Source organism: Protopterus annectens, chromosome 5.part0, assembly GCF_019279795.1.
Source record: "Protopterus annectens isolate FY-2018-M chromosome 5.part0, PAN1.0, whole genome shotgun sequence".
NCBI classification, from domain to species: domain Eukaryota; kingdom Metazoa; phylum Chordata; order Ceratodontiformes; family Protopteridae; genus Protopterus; species Protopterus annectens.
The window spans coordinates 1,862,138,393-1,862,159,983 of NC_056735.1; the positions used below are offsets into that span (position 1 = coordinate 1,862,138,393).

The 21,591-nt window shown below is 39.7% G+C and overlaps 1 protein-coding gene across 5 annotated transcripts in view; it reads right to left on the reverse strand.

Moving 5' to 3' along the window:
• Nucleotides 1-11,647: 11,647 nt before the first annotated feature.
• ELF1 (E74 like ETS transcription factor 1) overlaps nt 11,648-21,591 on the reverse strand; it is a 960,524-nt gene continuing 950,580 nt past the window's right edge. For all 5 annotated transcript variants that reach the window (XM_044071689.1, XM_044071693.1, XM_044071690.1 and 2 more), the window contains one exon: nt 11,648-12,746. In XM_044071689.1, the coding sequence (XP_043927624.1) occupies nt 12,125-12,746 (622 nt within the window). In that variant the 3' untranslated portion in view covers nt 11,648-12,124. The remainder of the gene's footprint in view (nt 12,747-21,591) is intronic.

The window sequence follows — 21,591 nt, forward strand, 5'->3', positions numbered from 1 at the left end:
GGTCAAGGCCAACTGCCACTGCCTACAACTTTCTGGTATAAAATACATTCCATCACAGACTGCAATGGTCACAGCAAATTTGAACTGCTGTCCCGTTTCATGTGTGGACTGATGGCACTGCCACATTCATCTGCCTGCGTAGAGAGAGTCTTCTCTCAAATTAACATGGTTAAAACAGTACAAACAAACCACCTGCAGGCCCCAAGCTGTTGCCAATCGATTACTGGCCAAACAAGGCATGGTGGTGGTGGTGGCTGCTTTTCATGGGCTCCATCAAAGGAATTACTTGAAGATACTGCCATGGGGAGGTGCCATAAATGATATTTACAAAAGCAGGAACAATCAGCTGAAACCATTACTGCAGTCTGCCGGTCAGACTCAGAATAAACTTTTATACTAGTAAAGTATACTAAATTGACCTTTCAGTAATGCCATTGTGAACACATTTGGGTTTTTTACAGCCGATCTTGGGATTTTTTTACAGTTGATCTAGGATTTTGGAACATTTTTGAGTGGTCATACTGGTCCAGACTGAACTGATGTACCACAGAATTTTTCCTGTGTGAAGTCTGGCAAGGGGAATACTAAGAATCACAGAAGCCATATACCCCAGAAACCTAAGAAATTCCCAGGCAGATGCTTGATTTTGAGTGGAAAAACTTCTGGAACACTTCTACGTTGCCTAGAGAAAGAAAAGCTCTTCCCAGGATGGAATCTAAAAGACATTCCAGGAAAACAATTCTGTGAGAAGGGATGACAAATTATTTCTTTAAGTCACTTGAAACTCCAGAGTGAAGATTCTGAACACTTATTAAGGACTCTTCACAACTGTTGGGAATAAAGTCTGTAAATTTAAGGCAACTGTCCAAATAAGGAAAATGTGAATGCTTTGGAGTCTCCAATAACCAATTACTGGAGACAGACACTTTATAAATGTCCTTGGAGCAACAGTCAAAGGAGGAGACAGAGAACTGAGTCAGATACAGAAAAATCTTAAAAAAATGGTCTCAAGTGCTTACTAATAGGAATGTCATAAGCATCTTTTAAACTTAGCATTAAACTTAGCATTACTATGAAAGCTAGCAAAAGAACCACTGGTAACAGGGTCTGAAGGGACAAAATTTGAACTTTGGAACCTTAACAAAAAGATTGAGAAAGGAGGTCTAGGGCAGACCTCCAAATCACTTCTCTCTCTGGTGTCAGAATAAAATCATTTGCCCCTCTGGTCTACTGGAACTTGTTCTATGACTCCCTGAGATAACATCTGTCCCAGGAGGACGACGAAAACAGGGCAAGGAGGGATCCTTTGGAAAGGAGGGAGGTTATCCCACTGTCAAGCTGGGTCCTGACAAGGCCAACAGTCAATTCTGACTTTTTGGACTATCCTTGGTTTTGAGAGGCTACTCCTTTCTTTTTGGAGCCTCCTTGTAATTTTTTTAAAATCCTGTTTGTAATTACCTTGCTGCTTAATTTGCTTATTGAAAAAGGGAGCCGAGGTGAAAGGAAAACTTTTTTTTTTTTAAGATGAAAGACTTGGGTCATTCCTTTTATCATCTTCCCCTTTGAATCAAACCTCTTGTGCACCTCAGCTGCAGAAGGGCCAAACAGAGCTTCCTTTTCCAGGAAGAATTTAAATTTCAGTATTAACATCTTTCAGGAAGATTTTGAGACCGTAACCAAGCAAATCTTCTCATGGCTGACCCACAAGCAGCATCCCTGGAGACACCATCTGCAGAGTCATACAAACAGCATATGTAATTGCATGAGAAGCAGATACTAAAGTAGCCTTCAAAGAAGTTTTCATCTCAAAAGAGAGAACATTAATAGCTAATGTTTGCAGGTTTGCAAAGTACAGAAGTAAAAATTGTAACATATGAGCCTGAAAGTTTAAACTTCTGAATGTTAAAGTGGCAAAACAGTACGCTTTTGTCGCAAATTTGTCAAAAGCTTTTCTATATTTTTCATAGGGGATGGGTTAGTATTAGCAAATTTGCCTAGCAGAAGCAGTTTTGCATAGGGAAGTCACTGCAGGGTCTGTTTCAGGGTTAGAAACAAGTGCTTGCAAGTCTAGAGTACCCTGTATTACCCATCAGACTTCTGAGGGGCAAGTGGTTGACTGTCAGGTAAACTGCGAGGTGTGAGACAAACTTTTCCTAAAGCAAATAAAACACGAGGACTAGTTACTGATTGGGGAATATCCACTGTAACAAACCACAAAACATTTGCTGAGCAGCAATGGGGATTTCAATTTTAGTCCAATGAACAACTTCTTTCATTTTAGACAAAGTTGTAGAAAAAAAGAAAGGACTTCTGGAGGTAAATCTGAAAGACTTTCTTCTCAAACTGAAGATTCTAATTCTGAGGAAACTCCTGGAGCACAACACTGACCCTCTCTCCAACTCCTGCTCTTTTGAATGAATTTCAGTCACAAAGTGAGGAAAACCCTGTCCTTTTCTTCACAGCAGAGGAACTGGAGGTGGAAAACCCTGTCCTTTTCTTCGTAGCAGAGGAACTGGAGGTAGAAAAAAAAAACAGAAATCAACTCCCTATCAAATTCCAACAAATCCACCGAAATAACATAAGCTACATTGTTTACCTTTTCTTTTGAGATTCCCTAGAGAAGGACAGACCACAAGTTAGGCATACTCTCCTGGGACTCAGGCTCCTTATCCTGGCTGTTGGGTATAACACCTGCTGCTTCACCCATTGCCAGAAAGCGTGGTTCTCCCTTGCCCATGCAGGACACCCTTACTCCCACAGGAGATGCGTCTGTCCCCAGGTTCTTCTGGTGTAGCACCTACAGCATCAAGGGCTAGGGGGAGAAAGACAAGTGGTCTGAGGAACCAAAACTGGACACAGCACAGTCACTCATCAGAGAGAGCCACAGCTGGAGCTGGATGGTAACTGCTCTATAGATTCAGCAGAGGGTGAAGCACAGATGATGGGAAGGAGCCTGAAGGAGCTGGTATGACTATCAAAAACAGGTTCAAAAGGAAAAAAAACACTGATGGTCTGCACCAGCACAAAGTCTTGTCCCTATACAAAAAACCTTAAAACAACCAGTAAGGGAAAAAAAAAAGAATATTAAAAAAAAATTTTTTACACAGCTGTTCACACAAGCATTTACATAGAATGTTCCCCTCACAAGAAGTGACAGCTTAAAATTTCAAATTCATTTTCCTAGCAAAACACAACATATGTTCACAGAAAAAAAAACATTTAGTGAAAGTGCTTCCCAAGAGGGGACTTATTTGCCCAACCTTGAGGAATTGATAGTTGACAGTTCCACAGGGCCTACCAAAGGAGCACTCTTTGGCAGCAAGAAAGCTCTGAGCTTTTCATGCTCTAACCATCCATTATCTGGAGTTCCTCCATAGGTAAGTTCATAGCTAAGTAATAGGCCCTTGTGGCCCATTTTAAGCCTAGCCATTTTCCCTCAGAGGTAAGAATCAAATCCTGTACCATGTATCAGTGAGGTAAACACCTTAATCATTATGCCAAACCCAATAGACAGAGCATGTGGCCAGTAGCAGTGGGGTAGGACCCAAATAGCTTAGGATATTTGCAACAGTGATCCAGTGTTGAACATCAGGTGATCTCTTAAGAGAGTACTTTATGGTACTGAACCTAAGAGTTTCAAGACATGGTTGTTTTGCTATACTCAAATTCAGCTTTTCTTGAAGATAGTTCTCCAAGGTGAGGCAACTTCAAAGAAATGGCTTCAGATAGTCAAGCCACTTTTAGAAATCCTTAAAACAAAATCTCCTGGGAGACTTAGCAGGATGTTCTATAGAGGTAGCAAGACTATCTGCTTGAAACATGGCTTCTTTTCCTTGGTGTTTTATTGCTAATCAGATGTCAGACATCCCCAGTGTAGTCAATGCCCATTTATTATTATGCAGACAGCCTAAGCAAACTTCCCTTACTTCAGAGTTCTAACTGGATGAGATTCATTCTGGCTGAATTCATCTCCAAGATGCTGAACACCCTAAATGCATTTTTTCACAGGAAATCACTGGAAATGCTGTTTCTAAGCATGAAATGGCAGTGATTTATTTTCTTCGGGAATTTTTTTTTCTTCATGTTTGTTTGACTGTCAGTAGCTCTTAACTGTCCCTGGTTTTTGCAAGAAATGTCGGACTTTGCCTCATATTTTTGGTTGGTTCCTCAAAATTTGTGACTTTCTGGCAAATCAATGCAGACTGCAGTTACTAAATAATGATGGACATCTGAATTTGAGACTGTTTCATTCAGATAATATGTGCTAACACAATCAACTTTTTAAGAATATAAGAGCAATATTTAAAATCTGTCCTTGAGTTTTGGGCCTTTGCTCCCGTTTTTTGACTCTGCCTCTTATTCTTGAGCTATGAGGATGAGAAATATAAACAACTGTACAGTTAGTATCTATAAGCCTGATGGGGTTCAGCTGGCTTGCCTCCATATGGAAGCGTGTACTGTGGCTTCACCCCATGCAAACGTATTTATTTTTTATCACACTGAATTCCTGACTAGTTTAATATGGCAAGCTGAGTCCCTGCATGCTGAAACTGGAGGATACTTAGGTAAAGCACCTAATTCACAACATCCAGTACAGAAACATACCAAGTGCTGCTTCCCCAGCTACAGCAGAAACACAGCCAAAATTCCTATAGAGGTTAAGCAGGTTCTATGGAGTAGATAAATCCTGGTCTATTCCTCAGACATGCATATGTCTCAGTCATTTATAGTGGCAGGAGCCAGCAGAGAAAGGCAAGAGCGAGTAGCCACCAACACCAGCCTGGCCATGGGGGGGGGGGGGTAAACACCACTACAGTACTGGTGTTTACAACAGGCTAAGTGTTGCAGTATGATATCTCAAAGTGCTACAGAGTGCAGGCCTGGGTTTTCTCTCCTAAAATTTGTACATGACACCATAGCACATGCTAGGTGCTTAAGAGCATGAGCAACTATACCAATTAGCAGCCTCTCAGAAGGAGATTTCATCTTGGACCCCACAAGACCGGATCCTTCAAAACAGGATTTTTATGTCCAGTAACACAAAGCATATTGTTACCCTTTCTCTCTCAAAGCATTTTGATGGACAGATAATTAAATGCCATATGGACGTGTCCATAAAAACAGAAGGCAGATAGTCTTAATGGGCTGAAAGTGTACAGCCTGGACCAAATTATGTAAGTGCATGACTTTTAGGACACTACTTTTCACTAACCTCATCAGTTAGCAAGAGCAGCTCTTGATTGGCACTCTTCCTGCTGTGCCCCTAAACACCTCTGCAGTAGAAATGTGGGTCAGAATAAAAAAAACTATCCTGCACTCACAGCAACATTTTTCAAACTGCAATAATTTCCCTACTTCGAGGACTACAAGAGATTCGCCTTCTTGTCATCACTGTATTTTTTTTTTTTTTAGTAGCAACTGGGCTTCCATGTCAAATAATATGAAAACTCTAATAAAGAAGAAACAGCGGAAAATGGGAGAAGCAATTAAAGCTGCAACCTTGAAAGTAGGGCACACTTCTTGCCAGGGCTACCTTGGAAGCAAAGTGAAAAACTGGCAAAGCCACTTTAAACTTCCCATGCATCTTCTATAGGAAACACATGACTGCTACTCTTGTGTATTATATTAATCAGAACCTGTTTTGGAGGCTTGCTTAGCTTTTGGTACATATCCGCCCCCTGTGAGGATGCACACTATGAGACCCTTATGAGCATTCTTTAAATGACATATGGTGCTGAAACAATTACATGGAGCTTAACCTGTCTTTTTGCTATGCAACCTAAAGAGCCTTACAGAAAAAGTACAGTTCTGTACACTTACCAAAAATGTAGATGAAAAGAGTGTATTCACCGTTGCAGTCATTACATTTGGGTAATCTGCTGGCAGGTTGCCCTCAGTCGGCCTGATTAACAAAGTCTTGGGTTCTGCATCGGTTGCTGTCCCTTCTTCCATGACGTCAGTTCGTCAGGGGTATAAAACATGCAGCCAACGCCATTACATCAGTTTTTCTTACCCCAGGTGTCAGGTGTCCCCCTAATGGGGAGAAAATAAACAAAAACACAAAGGTATACCTCCAACAAAAAGCAAATACACCAAAAAGGCTTTTAAGCATAGTAAAAGAAAGTAGAGTTATAGCCAGAAAACGTTCGGGGGCTGGAGGAAGGGTAACCAGGACTGCAACAGTGAATACACTTGAACATCTACATTTATGGTAAGTGTACACAACTGTACTATGTTCTTCGTGTTTCACTGTTGCAGTCATTACATTTGGGTAGATTCCCAAAGCTATGGTTTGGAGGAGAAGTTTATACATTGCATTAGGGCCAGCTATAAGGCCCTGCAAAAAAGCAGTGGCAAAGCCAGCTCTGGATTTAGAGAAAATTGGTAAATGATAATGCTTGGTGAAAGTATGTACAGAGCTCCAGGTAGCCGCTTCTAGGATGTCCCTGGTAGGAACACCTCTGAGAAGGCTGCAGAAGTAGATGCAGCCCTGGTGGAGTAAGATTGGATCCTCTGGGGGATAGGTTTCCATGGTGCTTATAGCAGAAATGAATGCAATGGCTTATCCATTTAGAAATGGTTTGTTTTGAAATAGCCTTCCCCTCTGCCCCTGCAGCAATTGCTACCAGCAGTTCAGATTTTCTTTGAGGTTTAGTCCTGTCCAAGTAGAATCTAAGTTGTCTGTGCACATCCAAGGAATGCAGAATCTGTTCCCCTTTGTTCTGTAGATTGGGAAAGAAGGTTGCAAATGAATGGACTGATTAAGAGCCACAATGGAAACCACCTTGGGCATGAAGGATGGATTGGTCCTGAGAGATATCCTGTCCGCATGAAAGATAACAAAAGGCTCCACTGCCATAAGGGCCTGTAATGCAGATATCCTTCTAGCTGGAGATTGCTAAAAGGAAGGCTGTTTTCCAAGAAAGAAATTTTAAGTCTGCAGTAGCAGCTGGCTCGAAATGAGGTACAGTGAGTTTCTCCAAAACAAAGTTAAGGTCCCAGGCAGGGGTTTGAGCTCTCCTGGGTGGTCTCAAGTTTTCTGCCCCTCTGAGATACTGCTTGAGTAGAGGATGAGAGAAGAGGGGAGGTTCTGTGTTATAATGAGCTGAAATAGCTGAGGCGTGGATTTTAATGGAGGAAAAAGACAGGCCCTTGTGAATCTTCTCATCTGAGGTATATTGGGCACTGCTGTGCCCATCCCTAGAGACTGGTTCCAGGCACAGAATCTTTTCCATTTGTCAGCATAAGATTTTCTAGTACTAGGTCTCCTTGCCTCCAGGATGACATCCATCACAGATTTGCTGAAGGATGATAAAGGTAAATTTAAGTGATTAGCCAGGCTGCAAGTTTCAATGTTGGAAGCTGAGGGTGCAAAATTTGGTTCTCCTGCTGAGACAGCAGGGAAGGGGTCTGAGGCAGGTGCCATGGAGATAACTGCGACACACTGCACAGGAGGGGGTACCAGTGTTGGCATGGCCAGTCTGGAGCATTCAAGATCATCCTAGGTTTGTCCTGTTTGACTTTTAGTAGAACTTTGGAAAGCAGAGGCAGTGGGGGAAAGGTGTCGACATTCCAGGCTTGTTTGTGGGGAGTCCTTGTGCAAAACTTGTCCAACTGGTAGTTCTGGGGGGAGGCAAATAGAACTATGTCTGGACTCCCCCATTCTCTTGTCAACATTTTGAAAATCCTTGGTTCCAGTTTCCACTCGTGTGGGTCCATGAGGTTTCTGCTTAGTCCGTCTGCCAGTGTATTCAATTTTCCTGGCAGGAATTGAGCTTGTATGTGAACTTGGTAGCTCAAAGCTGTGTTCCACAATGCCATGGCTAGTCTGCAGAGGGGGTAGGAATGTGAACCCCCCCCCCCCTGCTTGTTTATGTACCACATAACCGTGGTGTTGTCAGTCTTTACCATTAGTTGTTCTGGAAGAATGTAGTCCTTGAAGGCTGTCAGAGCATTCTGTACAGCTAACATTTCTTTTTGATTGATATGTAGGTGCATTTGATTTGGGTTCCATTTGCCCTGAATGCACTTCCCTGCCAGGTGAGCCCCCCATGCATAGTCTGATGCATCTGTAGTTAGGTTTTGTGCGGCAGGGGGTAGTGTGAATGGTAGTCCCTTGTTTTGGTGGCAGGCCTCTGCCCACCATAGGAATTCCAGGTGTAGGGAAGGTATGATAGAAATCATTGTTTCCAGGCTGTGATAATGCTGACTCCATAGGCTTTTTAGATACCACTGCAGTTTCTTCATATGCAGTCTTGCATATGGAATTAGAAGAATGAAGGAGGCCATGAACCCCAAGGCTTGCAGTATTTGTCTTGCAGATAGCAGAGTTTTTGTGGCCACTTGTTTGAAGTAAGTTACCAAATTAATTTGCTTTTCTGGCATGAGGAAAGCCATCTGGGCAGTTGTATTCAAGCTTGCACCCAGGAATGTAATTTGTTGATAGGGTACCAGTTGTGATTTCTTTTCATTTATGGTGGACCCCAGACAAGTTTGAATTCTATTTATAAACGCCAGATGGTTTAAAAGTATGCCCTGGTTTTCTGCCTCAATTAGACAATCTTCCAGGTATGGATATATTTGAATATTTCTTTGCCTGCAAAATGCAATAACTGGAGCCAGGCACTTTGTGAATACCCTGCGCGCAGTAAACAAGCCAAAGGGCAGTGCAGAGAATTGATAATGTGAGTAGCCTGCTTTGAAGCGTAGCTATCTTCTGCAAGATTCCCTGATTGGGATATGCAGGTATGTTTCTTTTAACTCTGGAGTTGCCAACCAGATGTCTTTGCCTAGCATAAGAAGTAATTGGTGAAGAGTCAGCATGTTGAATTCTGGAATCTTCAGAAAGGTGTTTAGAATAGACAGGTCCAGGATTGGATGCCATGATTTGTTTTTTCTGGGTACCAGGAAATGTCTGGAATAGAAACCTTGTCCCTTTTCCTCTTCTGGTACCAGTTGAATAGCCCCCATGTTTAAGAGGGAAAGTACTAGTTTCTGAGCCTCTGCCCACTGATTTGGGGCAGGTCTGGCCACCCGTTTGGTGTTGGCAATGTGTGGAAATGAAATCTGTATCCCTGGGACACTATATTTAAAACCCATTTGTCCTGGGTTATGAGTTCCCAGTTCTTTGCATGAACAGCAATCTTTCTCCCCAAAGGGGCGGTCAAAAGATAGGTGCTTGGGAATTTTAAAAAGAAGTCATTGAGACTGTTTACTATAGGGGGGGTGTCTTGTTATTTCCAGATTTGGAAGTGGAGGCCCCCCACTGCCTAGTTCTGAGAGTCCCCTGGGATTGAAACCTGTGGTTTTTGCTAAGTCTGGATTTGGCTTGAGAGGACCTGGAAGGGGCTGGAAAGGACCAATTCTTAGTAGGCCAGTGCCTACTGAATCTTGGAGGTTGCACTTGTAAAAAACTCTTTAACAGTTTGCATTCCATCTTTTTAAGAACTTCTTCAGCCTTGTTGCCAAACAGGCGGTCCTGAATTAAAGGAGCATCCAACAATATAGCTTTAACATGATCAGGCAAAGATTGCTCCTTAAAACAAGCATGCCATCTAAGCACAGACTCAGTAACAGCAGCCCTGCAAGAGGCCTCTAAAGAATCAAAACCACATTGCAAAGTATGTTTTCCAACTTGTTCAGCAGAATGCATTAAATCCTGTAAATCTTTATTTTCCACACAGTCAGGAATAAACATAATTTTCTGTTTAAGCAGTCCAATAATATGCTGATATTTTAACATATGAAATTGGCAGTTTAAAGCTCTGATTGCCAAGGTTACAGAAGTATAAACCTTTTTTACACCATCTATCCAGCGCCCTGGAGTCTCTATCAGAAGGGGTAGGATTTTTTGCAGTAGAAGCCTTAATGCCCTTGGGCCCCTGAGAAATAGTCTCGGGATCTGCAACAGGATTTTTGAAAAGAAACTTGTGGGACTCAGGAACCTACAGCCAAACTGGATTCCGAGAACACATCATCAACAATGTCTAGTACAGGAGAGGTATAGCCAAAGGCCTATGCTGAGGTAGAAGAAGGAAATCCCTAAGCCTCTTTTTTGAATCAGAAAATTCCTGGCTTTCCCAGTGGAAATGCTCCCTTAAATTATGCAAATTTTCCCCAAAAGAAAAATCCTCAGGAGGGGAAGCAGAAGGAATGGAATGCTCTGCATCAGAATCCTCATAAGTAGGTATGGACAAATCCAGATCATCAGAAGAAACAGAATCTTGATCAGAAGATTTATAATCAAGCTCAGCCCTAGGCCTCTTGGGGGGGGGGGGGGTTTGACTACCCCTGAATAGAGTAATTAGATCTTCAGCCATTTTTATCATTTGTTTTTTTATGCATAGGGGCCTGAGCCTGTGGCTTGGGCGTCGGATTTTTAGGCATGGCTCGAGATTTAGGCCTTAGTAATGAAGGCGGTGTTGATTTAATATGCAAGTCTGTAGGCCTGAATACACCCTCAGAAGCCGGTGCCTGCACAGTGGCTCCGGACTCATCCAAGGTAGAGACATCTGCGGGTTCCATAGTTGAAATATCTCATGGCATAAACTCTGAATGGGTCTCAGTAGAGGCCTATGAATCAGAAGTAGCGGGTATCAGGGGCTGCGAAAGTGCCTCACTGAGTACCAGCGAACTGGCGACTGGCTTAGGAGAATCGTCATTGGCAGTTTTGGACCTCGGCGGCCAGTCTGTCTTTATCTTTGCATTTTTTCAGAATCCCGGTAGTCGGATGGCTAACTGACGACATTTATGGATAATTAAGCCAAGAACCGAAATATTTAGAGGCAAAAATATATCGGTGATGGATAGTGCGCTGATTAAATAAAGCACAAAACCGACAGCAAGGTAAGTCATGGTCAGGGCCTAGGCAAGGAATACAGTACGAATGAAAATCTTTATGAGGTATTTACTTTCCACAAGTAATGCAATTATTAACTTTTACTGACATTGGTAAGGAGCAAGAAAAAGGTTCCCCAACAGGGTACTTAGCTTTAAGTTGAAGACTTTGGTTCTGAAACTCGAAAATGAAAATTTCAAGAGTTGGCCTACCGGCACTTGCGAACTGCTTCTGCTTCGGGCACTGCACAGCAAGAAAGACTGATGCAATGGCGTTGGCTGCATGTTTTATACCCCTGACGAACTGACGTCATGGAAGAAGGGACAGCAACCGACGCAGGACCCAAGACTTTATTAATCAGGCCGACTGAGGGCAACCTGCCAGCAGATTACCCAAATGCAAATGTAATGTCTGCAACAGTGAAACAAGAAGAATATCCGATAAATAATTAAAAATGTGCAATTATCTAAGCTGCCCTAAGCAGACCCAAGAATTTATTAATCAGGCCGACTGAGGGCAACCTGCCAGCAGATTACCCAAATGTAATGACTGCAACAGTGAAACACGAAGAACATCTGATAAATAATTAAAGATGTGCAATTATCTAAGCTGGCCTAAGCAAACTCTCATGTCACAACTATCAGCCTTTTAAATGTTTCCCCATGTCTAAAATACATTTGTGTGTTTATATGTGTGCATGCGGATTTTTATATACGTACATATAACTTGATGGTTTCTGGTTCGAAACAGGGAAAAAAAAAAAAAACACAAGAGCACTGCACAGCTCATTTAAATTTTGAAAGAGACAAATGAAAGAAATTAAAGTTTATAAAGAAGTCAAAAACAAAAATACACCTGTAACAAATAAATAGTGGTCTTGGAGGCAGTCAAACTTCTGGATAAAGAATATATCATAAGGAGAAACGTCATCAGGTGTCAGTTTAAAATAACATTAAAGTGAAGGAAATGCTCTATTCACTCTGAGTTTTGAGTTTTGGTCCTTCTTCCTTACTCCAAGATGACAAATTCATGGGAATTACTACAACTTACATATGAAAAAAAGCAAATTCTTAAGGATTAGCATAGTCTCCCTCATGACACCATAAGTGATTCACAAATAAAAGGCTTTAAAGTTTTATAACCAAACTCAATCTTACTATTACAAAAGTGTACATTTCATTTTTTTTATTTACATTAAATCGATTTACCCATAAAATATTTACAAAACTAGGAGATAACTTCAAGTTTGATGACTCCGAACATACTTATAAAAGATGAATAAGGAATTCACTCATAATGAGAGTAAACTATTTTTTCTTCTGTTTTGACCTCAGAGTCAGAGATGAATGCAGCTGGATTACCTAGTACTACCACACTTGGTTGTGGGTACTTCTGTTCATAATGTTCACTGCTGTCCCTACCATAATCTTCTGGTATTTCCAGTTTTAAAGAGGCACGTGATACTGTCTGTCTGACTTCTGGTGTTTTAATTACAGACGTGATCACAGTAGCAGGAGGTTGGGTCAACAGCTTCTGTCCACTAGATGCAAAGGTTACCACAGGAGTAGCAGTGCCAAAGGTTGTTGTTGGGGACATGCTAACAACACTGCCAGCAACAGTCTGAAGATTGCCAGCAAGGACCTGATGAGTTTGGGAACTACTGAAAACAACGGATGATGTTGGGGAGACTGTTTTGGGGGAGTGCAATATAATATTTTCTTTTAGAACTGTCACAGGTTGAGAAACTGGAATGGTTTGCAGAATAAATTTCGCTGGTACTGTTGTTGGTGCACTGGAATCAGAGTTTGTGATGACAGCTGAGAAAGGTACTGTCTGGAAGGTCAAAGTACGAACCTGCTGACTGCCTGCCGATACCACCACTGGAACTTGTGCTGGGTTCTGAATTGTCCTATGAAATGAAAACACATACATTACAATCCAAAAAAACATTGTGTATTTCCATGCTGTTAAAGTAAGCAAAACATGGGTTGTGTATGAACATGCACACTGTCTTTCTCACTTCTATCCTGTGCAACCTTTTCAATATCAATAGAAGGGAAAGCCACAGTCACTTTCCTAATGACTTCACCATTCCCCATGTTCATGATCTCATAGGCTTAATTCTCCATGATTTAAGATGTGGGCATAGGGAATTCAGAATCCCGCAGCTATGGTAGCAGCAGATCAAGTCAAAGTGCCTTTTTTCCCCTCGTTTTCCTTTTGTCTGCACTTAAACAGGTCAAGACATAATAGTAACAGTTTTAAAGTATTATTCATACAGATTGTATTTCATGCACTTTCCTTGCCTAGACTACAAAGAATGCCAACTAGAATAATGCCTGTGTGCTGAAAGCCAGAATGCTCATCTGCATCCACACAACAACACTGATTTTAGATAAAGGGGTATGACTGCCAGGTTACAGAGCATAGTGGTTAATGTTTCCTTGTACCAACTCAAACACTCCAAACTAGTACAGGCGTGTTCTTTACTAGTCTGTTTTGTTACATAGAACTTTTCAATGTCTATTAAAGAAGCAGTAAGCACACCACTCTAATCTGAAGAGTGCACCCACTTATTTTTTTATGGTTTGTGGCAGCCAGTTTGATTCATGTAGTCTGGCCCTTATCCTGCAATGACATCACCAGTCTGTGAAAGAAACCTCTACATGTAAGATGCAAGCATAAATATAAACGAAAAAAAATAGTAAAGCCAATTTTTTGTAGATACCTCATCTTATAGATTTTTTTTGGCAGAAAGCATTTACAGTAGTCAGTCTACAGTAGAGATAGCTTCAAAGGAAATTATAAAAAAAGTTAAAATGACATTTTTGGAAAAAAGTAATTGAATTGTTCAGTAATTTTCTCAAAAAATTCTAATGTGCCCCGATTCATCTGACAGTGCACAAAACATTTAAAACTGCAGGTTTCGATCCGATCATGAAATAAGGTGGTTCCTTTCCCTGGAATGGCAATCTTGTCACTGCTTTGATGTGAATCATCTTCATGACCCATATGCATGACAAAATAAGCTGTCCATGCCAAACAGGTCTATCTAAATGAACATTTGGATAGATCTGGTTTATCTAAATGAACATTTACTACTGTATCTCACAGAAAAGGGTCAAGGCTGGGGTATGGTAGCAAAAAAAGTGAGGGACTTAGAAAGATGTTCTCATTCTGTTCACTGTTTCTACTGCAAAGCCAGCAAGTGTCAGTGCTGCAACTATGAAAAATAAGTATGACTTATAAAACATAAAAGAACTCTCAAAACTCATGCACTGGCATTAAAATACTGTTGTAGGCAGAAGAGGCTTTGCTGCCTGCACAACTTGATAAAGTGGTCTGTGCCTCCTCACTTCTGCTGCTTTAATTCTAGGACTACTACACTTTGGAACAAAAGGAATACCCTGAAATACCACAGTGTGTGTATATATATTTATATTGCGCACAATATATATATACATTATATAATATAAGGCAAAATTCACATTTAAGCACTCTGTCTTCTTTGGGGTGTCTGAGCAATCAGTGCACTGCAACAGTTCAAGTACTAAGTAGTGCCAAAGCCATCAATACAATCTTAAAGAAATGGTATGGCCTTAATCAAAATGTGGACAGTCATTAAGCACAGCACTGGCAAACCTACGAAAGTGCACCAGACGGTGGAATTTTATTCAAATCTTTTTCAGTTTAAAAATACATCTTTTTTTGGTTTATACAAAATTCTCTTTGGCATCCAAGAAAATATGTTGTACCACAACCTTAAAGAAAGCCTCTTGAGATGGTGATGCCACTCAAAGAACAAAACTTTATCTGGCAGTTCAATACATTTTATTTTGCATATAGCAAGGAGTTTAATACTTCTTTTTTGTCCTGGACATTTTTGGAAAAAAGCAAAACTAAGGGTTATAGTAGACTTTGAAGGGACAGTAATCAGCAAATTACAATTATAGCAATAAACAGTCTGACAGGGCAGCCACTAAAGACAGTGATTTCTACGAGTCACTACTCCATTGTCTGAAGCATATTCATTATGTAGGTACAAGTTGCCTTACTCTCATCCCAATACTTCCCTACTGCTAGCTATACAAAATATGCACTTAATGAGTGAATACTGAAAATGTAGTCAGGCTATTTCACACACTTCATAAGGATAGCAAACAAACAAAGCAGGAATAAAGGGATGGGGTGAGCATAATGGTTAAGGTGTTCACCTCACAGACACAAGGTACAGGGTTTGATTCCCACCTTTGATCACTGTCTGGTTATTGGTTAGGCAAGCAATAGCCTGCAGACTTTCTCTACACCATTTACCTTTGAACCTAAATCTGAAAATAAATAGGGATACTTTCTGGTCAGGGGTTGGCATAATGGCCAAGATGTTTGCCTCACAAACAAGTACAAGGATTGCTTCTCATTAACGGAAACTGGCTAGACTTAAAATGGTCCCAAAGGGCAGCTAGTCTAGTACTTGCCTATGAACCTGCATAAAAGATGAAAAAGCAAAAGCTTCACACCTTTGACTTCAGAAGTATAACCAAAAACCCTTCTTTTGTTACTGTTGATCTTAAGTATACCTGTAATGCAATCAGGCAATCACAATTGATCATAACTAATTTTAAATAAAAGTCACATGCTTACCTTAATGTTAGATCTGACTGGACAATTCACTTTTTGTTAACTTTCAGGACTGTGGTTCTCCACACATGCTCAGCTTAGCCGATAAAATGTTCCCATGTTCTTCTTGCCCCCATCCAGTCCAAGATACCCTGCATATCTTTCTTCCATTTCTCGTTTCTGACCAAGCTTATGGCAGCAATAGACAAAACCAGTAAACCTTCTCCAACATACACAGGGAGATGAGGGTGGAATGGTATCAAAAATACAACAATTTCATATCTGTTAAGGAAATTTGGTTCTTGTTAACCCTAAAGACACAGCCCTAGACGGTCATCCTGGGTGGCCAGTCTACTTAAAGATACCATTGATAGCTACAGTTCCAAAGGAAAATCTGGAAGAAATGTTCAGTTTGTAATGTCAAGCAAGGGTGTCCAATGACAGGACCAGTTGCAGCTGTATAAATGTCATCTAAAGATGACCTACGAAAAAAAGGTTGTTGAGACAGCAATTACTCTAGCTGAATGAACCTTAGGCAAGGTTGGTAACTTCTGGCAGGGATCAAAGCTGATGGTGTCTGTTCCCTATCCTAAAGCTCATGAACTTCTTGGATGTGCTAACAGTATTTATTTGCAGATAAGCATCCTGGAAGCACAGCACATGCAGTCTCCTTTTGATAGATACAGGAGGACATAGTGCACCCATGACCAAAGCAGGGCACTTTTTGGATGCATGTGCTTAGACTACTGAGATCTACTAAGGCCTAAGTAACTGCACATTTTTGGGCAATAAAAAATCTGGAATAAAATCCTTAAAGAAACATCTTTATTGAACTATCATTTATGACATAAGCAATCATACATTTATACAAAATTAAAAGAAACCATATTGACATTTTCAGTTGCAAACATTAAACATCACCTATAAATCGTCTGCACAGTCATTTGAACATTACATTGCTCATTCAATTCCTGCCTTTCCTTAAACCTCATTCCTCCTCCAAAACATTATTCTGCATGCATTGTTCCCGCAGTTCCCATTTTGTCTATGTAATTTGCTCCTACCCTTTTCTAAAGATCCCACTTCCAGTTCTTTCTCTGTTAGTATATTCACTACTTCAAATATGGCTGGTTTAGACTTTGATTTCCATTTTCTAGGAACTGCTTTTTTGGCAGTCACCAGAATTAAACTCAGCAAGGCCTTGCTACGGCTAGGCAGTTTTGATCCTGTAACCTAACTTAATTAGGTACACCACTTTGCTCACCTAGTATTTCTGACAATGTAGTCCACAGGGAATTTTTAAAGTCTGCCAACTCTTTACACTCCACAAAATATGTTCCAAATTACTTCTTTCTTCCCTATCACAGGTTCAACATTTGTAACCTACCAGAGGAAAAATTCTTGGAGTCTGCTTCGGGTATACAAATACCTATGCAAACACTCCCAAGCAAAAATCCTAAATGTTCTAAACTGTTGCACATTTGGGAGCCATATATATATCCTCCTATTGTTTCTTTGTGAATTGCTTATCCAGTCTCTCTTTCCAGTCCTTTCTAACCTCCTCAGTTTCCTGTAGATCATGCATTAATTTTACATGCCCTATTAATTCTCACTTTAGCAATAGCTTCTGTTTTAGATTCTACTACAAACTCTACCAGTGGTGGCCTTTCACTTAGGATCCCTTATTCCTTTCTCTTTGCCTATACGTGGATATCACTCCTTAACAGGGAAGGCAGGCTCTAGCCTGCAGTCCCAATGTATTCTTGGCCTCTTCCCATTATATTACTTTTCCCTTTATAATTATTTGTTCCCAATACCTTGGTTCCTTTATCACTTTTCTCCAGTAAATTCCAGTACCCTCTCTTGCCTATCTTCTGTACCCCTAATTGCAGTTATCCCTATCAGTAGAATCTCCTTTCTCCATTCCTGTTTTGGCTCAGTTCTTAGAATACTTTCTGCATATAATATTCTGTATGGTCATTGTTATTCTCCAAGGATCTGCATCCGGAATTAAAGACTCATTGTTTCTTGAGCTTCCACCCTGTTTCATCATTATCTCTTTCCACTTTGAGTTATAGCTTTCTGGTTTGGCTATGTATAAGAGCCTTAACTGTGTAGCTCTGAAATATCCTTTCAAATCAGGTAATCCCAAACCACCTTGTTCTATTGGAAAGATCATCTTATCACACTTGATACTTGCCCTCTTCCAATCCCAGATAAAATCCTTCTACTCTATTAATTATCATCAACTTCTCTACTTGATAAAATATGCCCAACCTGTGCACAAAATTAAAAGGACTAAGCATTTCCACTGCTTGCATCTTGCTATCCATATGCATAAAACAGAGAGTCCAATCTCACAGTTTTTGTATCATCTTTTAATTTAGTTTCTTCCCACATATCCTTAGCTGCCATAACAGAATCCTTTTGTAATTCATACCAAGTACTTTATCAAGCCCCCATAAATATGGGTATTGCTGAACCCATTTGTATGTGAGTATATAGTTTACAGTTATTGCCTTTGTTTTATCTTAATCTTGTATCCCAAGAAGACTTTAAATGGTCTCAAATGTTCCACAACACTGAAATATCCTTTCCTGGTTTTGACAGGTACAAAATAATATCATCTGCAAATAAAGCCAACATTTCTTGATTACCAGACTAATTATATTCTTGAATTTCTGAGTCCCTTATTTTCTTTGCCAATGGTTCTAAACATAACGCCCAATCAAAGAGGAAAGAGGTCACACCTGCCTGCTTTCTCTGTTCAAACAGAACTTCGAGAGGAACCCCCTGCACTTTAATTTTCACCTCCTATCCCTCATATCCTGCTAACTGTGTTAGGGAAATCAAATGCTTCAGATGTCTTACTCAGACTCCCAGCTTACCCTATATAATGCTTTTCCTGCAGCAAGACCCAACAAAAGTGGTATTTCCTTACATTCTGCTTCCCTCTGGATCAGCATTGTTCCATTAATGTTGGCAAATGTTTGCCTACCCTCCACAAACACACACTGCTCAACATCTATCATTTCTGGCATCACCTTTGCCATTCTTTAGCTATTACAAATACTTTATAATCATGAATTAGAATCAAAATGGGTCTATATGAAGATGAATCTGATGTTTTTTTTATCATCTTTACAGCCAGCACCACTTTCTTTCAAGATGTTGGTGCTTCTCTTCCTTTTAAAATAATGTTAAAACAAAACCTTCCTGAACTTTATCACTTTCTTTCTTCCTAGCTTCCAAACTTCTACAGGAATACCATCTACTCCTGGAGACTTTCCGGTAGTTATACATCACCATTTTTATCTCCTCTCCTCCTATCCTGTTAATAATTAAGGCTCATTTTCCCCTAACATTGGCATATTTAATTATTCCATAAATATTTCCATTTGTACTTTTTCCTGATTTCCACGTTTCTTTGTTTTATACAGATTTTCATAAAATTTCTGAAACATTTCTAATACCTTTGCATGATGTCTGGTTATTTTCCTTGTTATAGGCTCACTAAACTTGGCAACAACTATTTGTACTTCCTGTTTCCCGAGCTAAAACCTTTTATGCTCTGGAGTTATTAGCAAAAGCAGTTAATTAACAGCAACCTTTCTAAACTCCTGCATTATCCAGGCAGTCCCTTATTTTCTCTTTAGCATTCTGAAGTTGCGTCTCTTGTTTTTGTGAGATTCTCCCTGTTCTGCAATACTTTAACCTTTGTCAGTCTCTCTAAATAATTCTTGTAACTTCTTTGCTGCATCTATTTTGCATTTATTTCTACCTTATCCCACTCCATAGCTACATTTTCTGAAGAAATGTCCATCTTCCCCAATAACTCCATAAAATTTTCCACTACTCATTCCATAAATTTCTCTGTTTAACACACAGGTACGGAAGACCAGTGTCTCACTTCTTATTTCATTACCCTGTATTTTTATTTTAGTCATTATTGGTGTGTGATCTGGAACAGTTACCGGATATGTATCAAAACTTTCAATTAAATGCACACGTTCCTGTGAAATACAATTTCTGCCTAGCTTAGCTCAGTTTTTGTACCTTGGGAATACATACATTCTCTGAGCGCCGACTACTGAAAACATATTTCATACCCAATATTTTCATAAAATTCATCAAAAATCTACCTGCATTTTCCCTTCTAGGCTCTACAGATACATCCTCACTATTGCAAATCAAATTTTAGTTCCTACCTATAAGTAATATTCCCTGCTGAATGCTGATTATTTCTCCCAGAATTTCATTAAGCTCCACTGTAACAGTTTTAAGTGAAATATTAATGTATGTCAGCATAATGCTCTTCCCTTGTCAGTAGCCTCTACTACAAATCTACCACAATTATCTTTTTTTTATTATTTTCTATCGCTACTTGAGCTCCTCTACCAGTTAATACAATTATTCCCCTTTTACTTTGTTCCACAGATTAATTTCATTAAGCTCCACTGTAACAGTTTTAAGTGAAATATTAATGTATGTCAGCATAATGCTCTTCCCTTGTCAGTAACCTCTACTACAAATCTAACAATTATCTTCTTATTTTCTATCGCTACTTGAGCTCCTCTACCAAACAATACAATTATTTCCCTTTTACTTTGTTCCAGAGATTCTGAATAACCATCATAAAATCCCTTCATTTCAAATTCACATGCTCAGTTCTTTCCAAATATGTCTCCTGTAGCACGGCTATTTGCACGCTGCATTTCTTAACATAATTCACTAATTTATTTTTGTATATACCTTTGAGACCATTCACATTCAAAGATACTATAGATGGTGTTGCCATTATGTTATTATTCCCACCTGTACAGCTTTTTTAAATGTCTGGTTTCAGCTTTTGTGTTATATGCATACACTAACATTTGGCAGGTTCATCTTTCATACAGCTGTTTCTTGTCATATCCATTTGAACTTGTCACATCTTACAAGACTGTTTCAATGACAAAAAACAAACAAACAAAAAAGCAAACATACCCAAAGAACCTATAAACGTAACACAAATGCAAAAAATGTTGTACATCTTATGAACAATTATCCCAGACTGACAGCTACACTCAAAGGCTTTATTATCCATACTAAGATGCATGGTATAGCCTGTGCTTCTGCTTATACTAAGTTCTGTTTTTTTTGTCTTGTATTTATTCCTCTCCCAGATGCAGAAAACAACTTGAATGCTTTCAGAAAACATTATCTTTTAGCAACTGAAAGAAAAAAATCAGCGTGTCTCCATAGAAACAACAGAACCTGATAAACAGTTGCTTTCAGCTACAAGCTTCTCATCTTGCACTGTGAACATTTAATTGTCAAGGAATACTGAATGTAATGAAATGTTTTCCTTTTATTTACTTGCTTCCATTTAAAACGTCTTGTGATATCCAGCCAAAGGCCTTAATCCAGTCATTACTTTACGGAAAAGTAAATGCACATCAGTTTTACTTGCATCATGATCTGTGTACTTTTACAACCCATCCCTCGCATCAATAACCCAAAAGTACAACTTACTATCTTAAACACGCTTTTGTCCAGACTTTCCTATCTTTTCACACTGCAGTCCTATATTTCTTAAAACTAAGGAAGAAAACAAAGAGGCACCTGTTTACTTTATTACCCCTATATCAAAAAATAACTGAAATGCTTTATTTTACAACATGCAGTATTGTGCCATGTTTTACAAAAATGCCGTTAACTAAACTGTTTTACTTGGTTACCTCTTTCCTTCCTCTTCTCCCCACTTAAACATTTTTCCAAACATTAATAACAGAGTAGGGCATATGCTTTTGAGTTCCCTAGAAGTTTCACAAAGTCAAAAGTCCAGTATTTCCAGGTTTTCTTGTTGTCATATTTTACAAATGTGACTGATGCTTTGCAGTCTCACATTTATTCATTACTTTTTGAGTTGTTGGTTTCCCTCATCTTGATCCCCACCTCCCAACTCCAGTCTCTGGTTCACTTCAAATACTCCCGGTTCTTCCTCTCAATTCCTGTGCTTTTTTCTCTTTCTCAAGCATTTTCCTTCAGAGCACTAGAAAAGGTTTTACTGGCATAGTCTCTCAATGAGCTTTACTATCAGAAGGATAAGAAACAGAGTCCTCTTTTGTCTGAAAGGTCACTTTGTTCAACAAACT